Here is a 9,851-nt window from a genome sequence, read left to right as displayed (position 1 = left end):
AAACTAGACATGCTACTGAAAATCAGTGCAAGACTGAAAGATTACAGTTTCTTGCTACATTTTGTCTAAGGAGTGAAAGACATCAAATAAACACCACAAAGGACGTTTTTCGCGCCCTTCGGGTGTTTAATACTAAGAAAACATTGGCGCCCAAATGTCTGCAAGGAGTTGCAATCCATGGAAATGGTTTATTTCATTTAGACTAAATGTAGCAAAAAATGCGATCTTGCTTTTGAAGTGTAGCATGTCCAGTTTCTTAGTTTCTATGTGGTTGTATCAAACAGAAAAGCTGCACGGTATCAACGTACGTACGTACTGTTTTTATTCCATCTTTTTAAAAAAAGAATTCTACAACCCTTTTCATTAAACTGTTACAACTCAGCGTTTTGTTCCAAGAGGCGGTAGTATTTCGCAGTAAACCGTTACGACTTATAATCAGTCGACTGTCTGTGCTTCTCATTAAGAATTAATATCAAAACTATAGAGTTTACTCTTAAATAACTATCAAATAATTTTCCAATCTATTTTCTAAATGTCGACCTTCAAGGAATCGACAAAGGTACACTAATTAGGCAATGAATTCTAACAATCCATGACCAGATTGGTTGTATGCATATGCAATTATTATAATTCCCCTTAGAAAAAATCATGTTTCACGTCACAACAAAAATCGTGAAAGAAAATCCCACATATTAAAGGACCACAGTGTAAAGTGTTTAAACTTAATGGTTTTGGTGGTTATTTCTGTTTCTATTTTTTCTTAAATTACTTCTTAACAATTGAACAATATTGAAACATGCCTACCAACCGATACAGCTATCGCCAGGCATTCAAATATGATACAAAATGATATGACGTAATTTATTAGTACCAATAAAATCGAGAAACATGTTATAAATCTCGACTACCAAACCTCTTTGTACATACCGAACGACTTCTAGTAACACTGTTACGACTTAGCATGCGGCTTCGTGGTAAGTTATAGTGTGTAAAAGAGGGCATTTTATACACTGACTTTAACACAAAAAAGAGTCCTCAGTTACAGACATTACCACTTTAACATATACATTGATAAAGCCTCCTTAACTTACCGTCTCTGACTGCCACGTAGTCGTATGAACATTCATCTGAATACGGATCCTCTAGTACACTATCGTCGATCGTCAAAGATATCCTATGACCTGAAGGTGCTGTTATTTTCCACGAACATAAGGAGTCAGCAGAATACGGGTTAGGATAGTTTGGCGACGTGAGCGTTTTGTCTGTAGTTGTTGCACTAAGTTCTGAAGCTGTTGAACCACATTGTCCTAGCGGAAGAGAAATTTAACTTTAATTTGTGAGTTTCCGGCAAAAAATATCAAATTTACATTTGTTGTTAATACTCGTTGAAGAAGCAATCATTGATCAATGATTTTTCTCATTATAACATTGCATTCAAGCAACTGAACTTGGCAATATCTCAGCTCTGTTCGTATCCGGGTATACGTTGTTTGCAAATCTTCAATACGAACCCATGGCATGCAATTTGTAATTTTTTCTTCTATAACTCAGCTCATCAAATTTTAATGTTTAACGATTCATTCAGAATGCAAAAATATAAATAATAAAAGTGGGCGGGGAAATTAAAACTTACATGTATGTAATTAAAACAAAACATGAGATGTGAAAAGAGTCATCTCAACAAAAATAGATAAGTAAGAAGTTAAGTTCAAAGGTTGTGGTTCAAAGAGTAGAAACGTCGTAGGACTATTACACAGTGCATACTAACGTGTGTGCTAGCCTGTAGCTATGGCCACCCTCAGGGGTATCAGTACACAAAATGCCCGTTCCATTGTCATTCGACTTATTTTGAAAGATGTTCACCTATGCGAAACAATAATATGAATACGACGGCAACTGTTCTCCATCCTGGTTTCGTAACAACGTTAGAAGGGAACAAACAGACTCTTAACGGCTTAACGTTATTGTCTACTCGACATTAGGTCTTCAATAAAAACAAAAGAATCAATGTTTACCTGAAACGCGAACTGTATTGCACAGAAGGAGAACTGAAAAGAGAAGCGAAACAATACTATTGTTAGGACTAAAGTCAGTAACGATGGTAACGGTGTCTTTATCACAGCTGTTTGGATTTGAATATAACTGTACACAGTAGTACGCGTTCAACACAGCTGTTATAAGTAAATAACTGTCTTGTCTGAGTCGTTGCATTTGGTTCTCTTTATGTTCAACTTTCCGTCTTTGTGTTCGTTATCTGGTCCTATATCTGAGACAGACTAATGATTGTCCTAACTGGATGTCACGTGCATTGTTTGGCCTGCAGTGGTTCTATCTATCTATCTATCTATCTATCTATCTATCTATCTATCTATCTATCTATCTATCTATCTATCTATCTATCTATCTATCTATCTATCTACCTACCTACCTACCTACCTACCTACCTACCTACCTACCTACCTACCTACCTACCTCTGTCTGTCTGTCTGTCTGCCTGTCTGTCTGTCTGTCCGTCCGTCTGTCTGTCTGTCCCCCCCCTCTCTCTCTCTCTCTCTCTCTCTCTCTCTCTCTCTCTCTCTCTCTCTCTCTCTCTCTCTCTCTCTCTCTCTCTCTCTCTCTCTCTCTACCGTAGTCACCACGTCGCCTCTCACTCTTACTGTATATGCATCTAACGATTTCATGCACTAAGTTAAACGTAAATATGTATTCGTCGAAAACTACATTTAAAATATATCACACTGTTATGCGACAAATCGTCGTTGACGAAAGCTTAGTTCATGACCTGTAGAATGACCCCAAATTCATACTTTATAGTCCAAGTGGTTTTTGTATTTTGAGTAGACGGTTTAATTGATTGTTAATGAGCATTGCCAAGACTTTCTTTGTTCAATACAATAAAACAATTTATCACTTCGGACGGGGTACTTTGTACTCATCATAGATCTATGTAGTAAACTGTCATAAAATCAGACCACGTTGTCTTCAGACAAAATTGAGTAACACGGGTAACAACTCCACTACACTACTCTTATCTTATCTCGAACACTATTTTCTCATCCTCGAACAAAGTCTTGATGTTCTTGGAGAGAGTTGAGCTGTCAACCTGTCTGAAATATGCACAATTTTGCCAATTGAATTTGTGTGAAAAAAATCTCAAATGTTTACATGTTTTTTGTTTTGTTTGCATGTCGACTGACTTACCCACGGCGAGAGTAATCAATGTCCCACCGTTCATCTCCATAGTACTGAGCGCCGCAGGCAAGTCACCTTTGTTATCGTGGGCAACCTACAGAGCGAAATATTGATCGGTTTAGAAAATAATGCTAAAAATGGCAACGCTTAATTTTAGCGTGAATTGTGACAAACAGTATCAAACAAGAAAAAAATTATAGAATTAAAATTCTGTTATCAAAATGATATTGGATTGATACAAACTGTATACACGGTGTTGCTTTTCTTGTTGGCACGGGAAAGTATTGGTTTTTTAAAACTGTTCAATGTAACACACATTATTCCTACTTACGTCTGTACAAAGCAAGGCTTACTAGAGGAAAACGTTTCTAATAATCACTATAATCGCTCACTCTTCGTTTCCTAACGTTACCGAGGAATTTTAACCGGTTTGTAATACGGATACGGACATGCCACAAACAGATAAATTCACCACAGGTCAATAAAAGTACTACTAGTACATTACACACATTTTACAAGATAACGTAGCGACGACAAGTTTGTTATTTACTTCACTAATTTTATCTTAACTTTTGTGAAAACAAGTAATGTTCTTTTAAACAAACCGATACACTGATGCTGATGATGACATGCATAGATACTTACCGATTTTCTTTGCTATGGAAACATACTGTGTTCGCGGTAATCTATGTCATCCCACACACCTGTAAAGTAAGCCATAACTACTGTCCAAGTGATAGTAATTGTTCGTTACGTAATTTATCACCGATATTTAAATACAGCTCTATTGTTGTCACTGGGGCTTGGTGACCATGGAGATGTTGTCAGTCTTTTGTGAGGTTGTCGTTGGAGGCGTAGTTTCGGTGTACGTTGTTCTGGGAGAGTGTTGAGGGAGGGAGGGAGGGAGGGGGGGGGGAGGGAGTGAGAGAGACAGAGAGACAGAGACAGAGGCAGAGGCAGACAGAAACAGAGAGACAGCGACAGAGAGACACACAACGTTCAGTCTAAGCGCTGTCACCAAGGAAAGACCATCGACTTTTCGTCTTCGCAAGTCTTAAGCGATCCGAACGTCTAACTTCAGATCGTCGATACCACTTACGACGATGGCAGAGAATGAGGCAAACCCACCGCAGCTCGACATAAATAGCGTCATCTTAGCGAATAACCACCAGTTGCTACAATCAATGAACCAGCTAATATCAGAGAATAGACAGGCAGAGAGAGAGAGAGAGAGAGAGAGAGAGAGAGAGAGAGAGAGAGAGAGAGAGAGAGAGAGAGAGAGAGAGAGAGAGAGAGAGAGAGAGAGAGAGAGAGAGAGAGAGAGAGAGAAACATGTGAAGAAGGGACAACGTTAACGTAGGGAGAGAATTACTGTAAAATAAACCGTTTAGACCACGAATTGTTTAAAATCAATTTTTAATGCATTGTTTTAATTGACTTCATCAAAATAAAATTAAAGAATCATACTGAAAATGCAATAACATTTAACATTTAACATTTATTTCATTTCTAAAGCGCTTCCTCTATTTAAAAGAAAATATTCAAAAGCGCTGCACAATAAGTTAAAAGAGACATTTGATAAGTTAAAAGAGCATTGACATTTAAGAAATACTGTAAAAAAAATAAAATAATAATAATAATAATACACATCAATAGCATATTAAAACCATTCCTAAAAGTGTTTAAAACAGAAACATGGCTAAAATCAACAGTTACAAGTTGTAAGAAACTTTAAACAGGTATGTCTTCAACCCTCTTTTAAATTGTTCCATTTCATCTAAACATTTCAACTCTTGTGGAATGGAATTCCATAGTCTCGGACCACATACGGCAAAAGCCCTATCATTTAATTTATTATAAGACCGTGGAACTACGAGATTGTGACTGCTATTTGTTCTTAGGTTATAATTGGAGTTGCAAACCCCCTCAAGCATATCTGCAATGTACACTGGAGCCTTGCCGTTCAGAGCTTTATAAACAAGCAAAATGATTTTGAATTCCACTCTCGCCTTAACAGGAAGCCAATGCAACTCAATTAGTGATTGGGATACGCTATCAAATTTCCTCAAGCCTTTAATAACGCGTACTGCTCTATTCTGTAGACGTTGTAGTTTGTCAAATAAGTACGCTGGCATACCGTACAACATTACATTTGCGTAATCCAGGTGGGAGCTGATCAGTGAGTGAACTAATATTTCAGTTGCACTTTGATTGAGATATTTACGTATTCGACGTAAATTGTACAAATTGTGATTGACCCGTTTAGACACTTGGTTTACATGATGATCCATGGATAACTTAGAATCCAACCAACCACCAAGGTTGCGAATATAAAAAATGTAACGATATTTAACTTTTTAAGCACTTCACTAAACTAATATTTCAAACAATCAAATGAACATTACTAAATGTCAAAAAAAAATAATTGAAATCGAATATTTGGTGTAAAATTGTCTTTGCCTGTGAACATTTACACGTGTCGTCTGCTTATTTAATTGAAAGTAAAATTATGATAATCATTTTCAAGAGGAAAATCGCGTTGATAAAGTTTTAATGTATATTTACTGTAGCGACTGACCTTTAAAATACAACCACAAAAGCATTAGCTTGAAAATACAAAGAAAAATGTACGCAACACAACATTGACACTCACTCACTCACTCACTCACTCACTCACTCACTCACAAACAAACAAACAAACAAACAAACAACAAAGCAGCGCACTCATTCATTTTCTTGAATTTACCAAGCGTATACGTTTGAATGTAATGTTAAACTGAATGTACATTGACATATGATGTATACAATTTCTGTAGTAAGATTGTTATAATTGCAACAATAATCGAGTGTCTTTGGAACTGATCTTAAAAATCAAATTTCTATATTCTATGCTTGTGCATATCATACTCCATGCAATAAGTTCTCTTGAGGTCAACACAGAGGACGTTTAATGTGTATGTGTCGGGGGGGGGGGGGGGTTACCAAAATTACGTATTTCAAGTTGTACTATGCAACATCAACAACTTCTGTCCCCAATCTTATCCCTATAAAGCCCCAGCGTTGACAGTTTTACATCTCAAATGCTGTAATATCGTCTTTGTGACCTTAACAGTAATATATGTTCTATAACATGTTACTTGTTAAATCTATTTATGGACATTTTACCATGCACGAGCCAAGTTGAACAAAATATTGAATAATTATATACTCTGGTCGTTCTACGTCATTAATTATTCATTTTTCCTGAATATAATCTCTTTTGTATTTTGTACTATTTTATAGTGACTTGTAATGTCGTTTTGTGGGCAACACGAGTAATTAGTAATTGTGTCCATTCTTCTTATGCCAATTGTACTTACATCACTCGTGTAAATAAACATTTCTGCTACGATTGCTATTGTATATACTAGTATTGTCGGCATTTTGTCGTCACAGTAAGACTTGCCTTCCAAAATCTACGTAGCAAAAGTTGATCATATATTTAACCTACATTTCTCTGAACATCGAAAGCGCCAGTCCTCGTTGTATAATGGTCATGTATACTAAAACGGTTGAGTTATACCAATAACTATTATCAATATATAGTGGGCAAAATTCATTCAAACTAAGTTCAGGTTAAAGTTATCTTAAGGACTAGCATTTCGTTAGTCTATGTTTTATCAAATTTAGGTTTGTGTAATGTAATGTAATGTAATGTAATGTAATGTGATATGATGTGATATAATATAATATGTAATGTGATATGATGTTATATGTAATGTAATGTAATGTGATGTGATGTGATGTGATGTAATATAATATAATATAATATAATATAATGATATGTAATCTGATGTGAAGTGATGTGATGTAATCTGATGTGATGTGATGTGATGTTATTCAATGTGCTGTAATGCGATATAAATGTAATTCAATGTAATGTTATGTATTCAGTACAATGCAATGTAATGCAATGTCATGTTATGGCATGTCATGTTGTGTGATGTACCATATGTGCTTTTACGTCATCATGTGACACACATTGATACACATGCTCTTCGTAACGGTATCATATGCTAAGGATACTCTGTACTGAAGGGTTATTCCGCAGCCATATATATACAAATGTATATGGCTAAAAACCTGTACACGTGCATCTCCTGTACCAGCCTCTGGCACACATGTACACTGCAATTTCGTTCTCTTTCTTCGACCGAAAAGTTCACGTTGCAGTAATATTGAAGTGTTCGACATGTAAGTACGTTCAGAACCTGTGATTCAAAGGTGTGCCCCCGGGATCCGGGATCAGATGCTAATGACAAACAATTCATGTAGTCAAAGACAAGGGTGTGTGGTGAGAATAAAGTCTGTAATAGTATCGTTGTTACACGTGTCACCTCGTAACTTTGTCATGCCATGGATCCCCTATTCTGCGCATATTAATAGTATACTTCTCGACCATAGAGATACATCGGGCGGGAAAGCTGTAAAACACCAACATAAGAAGAAACATTGAAATGAAATGCATTGCTATTTTACTGGTCATTGGTAGCTAGCTTTATTCCTTTATTCCAAGATAAGTGAACTGTCAAATTTAAACAGTAATCATCCATCAAAATACAAGGAAATGGAAAATTTTGTTTCTGTTCCCTCATTTCGACCCTCGGAACAACTGACCTGCCTTTCATGTATTGTATGTTGCACGTCCCAGATTGGGGTAGGATGATTTATTGCCCAGTATGGTGATTTGTTACATGGGAATTCATTTCAAGATGGCTGCATCAATCTGTTGTGCGTACGAAGCATCAATGGCGCTGGTGTTTATTTGTATAAAAACGAGTGTTTTGATTGGTCGATGAAATTGAAAGGAATGGCAGTTTCTGGCCATGCATGCCATGTGGCCACATACACAATATTCAAGGGTTGAAATTTTAGGAAAGTGGAATGAAAGGCTCTAGGTAATTCAAAATGATATTACCTTCACATCTTGTGTTTCAATGAAATACACAAAATGAAGTGAATTTTATGATAATGTTATAATGACGAGCGTTATTTACAGAAATGGATGTTACACAAACACACAAAGATCTGCAAAAGGCATTGGTTATACAAGCTAAAACCCAAGTGAAATACTATAGTCTACATATTTCAGCCATTAGAAAATTTGCGATTTTAAAGTCCTCAACTAGTTCCAAATCTACGTTTACAAATTTCTAAGCCTGGTGTATTGTGTTTATATACAAGACGACATTTTAGCCACTACTTATTTTCAAGTTTTTGTTTTCCAACAAAATAAACGAAAATAGATCCCCAGCGAAATTGAAAATTTCCAGGTTTCCAGTACTCCGTCTTGGTGATGTAGTAACCTTTAGTGTGACGTAGTGACCTTTAGTGTGACGTAGTAACCTTTAGTGTGACGTAGTAACCTTTAGTGTGACGTAGTAACCTTTAGTGTGACGTAGTAACCTTTAGTGTGATGTAGTAACCTTTAATGTGACGTAGTAACCTTTAGTGTGACGTAGTAACCTTTAGTGTGACGTAGTAACCTTTAGTGTGACGTAGTGACCTTTAGTGTGACGTAGTAACCTTTAGTGTGACGTAGTAACCTTTAGTGTGACGTAGTAACCTTTAGTGTGACGTAGTAACCTTTAGTGTGACGTAGTGACCTTTAGTGTGACGTAGTGACCTTTAATGTGACGTAGTAACCTTTAGTGTGACGTAGTGACCTTTAATGTGACGTAGTAACCTTTAGTGTGACGTAGTGACCTTTAGTGTGACGTAGTAACCTTTAGTGTGACGTAGTGACCTTTAGTGTGACGTAGTGACCTTTAGTGTGACGTAGTAACCTTTAGTGTGACGTAGTAACCTTTAGTGTGACGTAGTGACCTTTAATGTGACGTAGTAACCTTTAGTGTGACGTAGTAACCTTTAGTGTGACGTAGTAACCTTTAGTGTGACGTAGTAACCTTTAGTGTGACGTAGTAACCTTTAGTGTGACGTAGTAACCTTTAGTGTGACGTAGTAACCTTTAGTGTGACGTAGTAACCTTTAGTGTGACGTAGTAACCTTTAGTGTGACGTAGTAACCTTTAGTGTGACGTAGTAACCTTTAGTGTGACGTAGTAACCTTTAGTGTAGTATGCTTACCTCTGTCATCGTTTTCTTTGAACAGTTCCTCAAACGATATTTTAGTATCGACTTTCTGTAGTCTTTCTCTTCGTTGTCTTTCGTCATCCTCCCTTCCCAGCAACATGTACAACCGTATAAGGTAATACACTCCTGAGAGCAAGGAAAGAAAACAACGTAACATGATTGCAAGCTCTCACATTTTGGCACATACATTTACATATCTGAATGCATATAGACGTTGAGTTTATTGGGTATGGGCGGAGGGCTCCGTGGTCTGTAGTTGAGAAAACTTGTTTGATTATTCCATGACTCAATATTTCCGTTTTGAACAGTGAAACTATAAACGTAACGAGCAAGGCATTTCACGAGAAATAAAGCACTGGTTGAATAATTTACATGAAAGACAATAGTTGTACCACAGGGGCCTCTGGCAAATTTGATTTCCCTGTTTACAACGATAAAACAAATGAACAACGCAGAAATATATGAACACTCCCAAACATACTAACATTATCAAGACAATAAATCACATAGCACCAGTGTTTCTGTAAA

At 36.6% G+C, this 9,851-nt stretch overlaps 1 protein-coding gene and 1 long non-coding RNA gene across 2 annotated transcripts in view; both read right to left on the bottom strand.

The window, feature by feature from the left end:
• Positions 1–1,159: 1,159 nt before the first annotated feature.
• On the bottom strand, positions 1,160–3,226 carry LOC144437193 (uncharacterized). Its single transcript, XR_013481004.1, has 3 exons — positions 3,202–3,226; positions 2,016–2,048; positions 1,160–1,307 (listed from the first exon to the last, which is right to left on the bottom strand). It is a non-coding gene; the product is annotated as an uncharacterized LOC144437193 (long non-coding RNA).
• Positions 3,227–4,770: 1,544 nt separating this feature from the next.
• LOC144437277 (uncharacterized) overlaps positions 4,771–9,851 on the bottom strand; it is a 17,414-nt gene continuing 12,333 nt past the window's right edge. Inside the window, exons 16-17 of the mRNA XM_078126198.1 lie at positions 9,318–9,449; positions 4,771–7,655 (exon numbers count right to left, since the gene is read on the bottom strand). Coding sequence (XP_077982324.1) covers positions 7,597–7,655; positions 9,318–9,449 — 191 coding nt within the window. The 3' untranslated portion in view covers positions 4,771–7,596. The remainder of the gene's footprint in view (positions 7,656–9,317; positions 9,450–9,851) is intronic.

Source organism: Glandiceps talaboti, chromosome 7, assembly GCF_964340395.1.
Source record: "Glandiceps talaboti chromosome 7, keGlaTala1.1, whole genome shotgun sequence".
Taxonomy (NCBI): Eukaryota; Metazoa; Hemichordata; class Enteropneusta; family Spengelidae; genus Glandiceps; species Glandiceps talaboti.
This window is presented reverse-complemented; position numbering and strand designations above follow the sequence as displayed.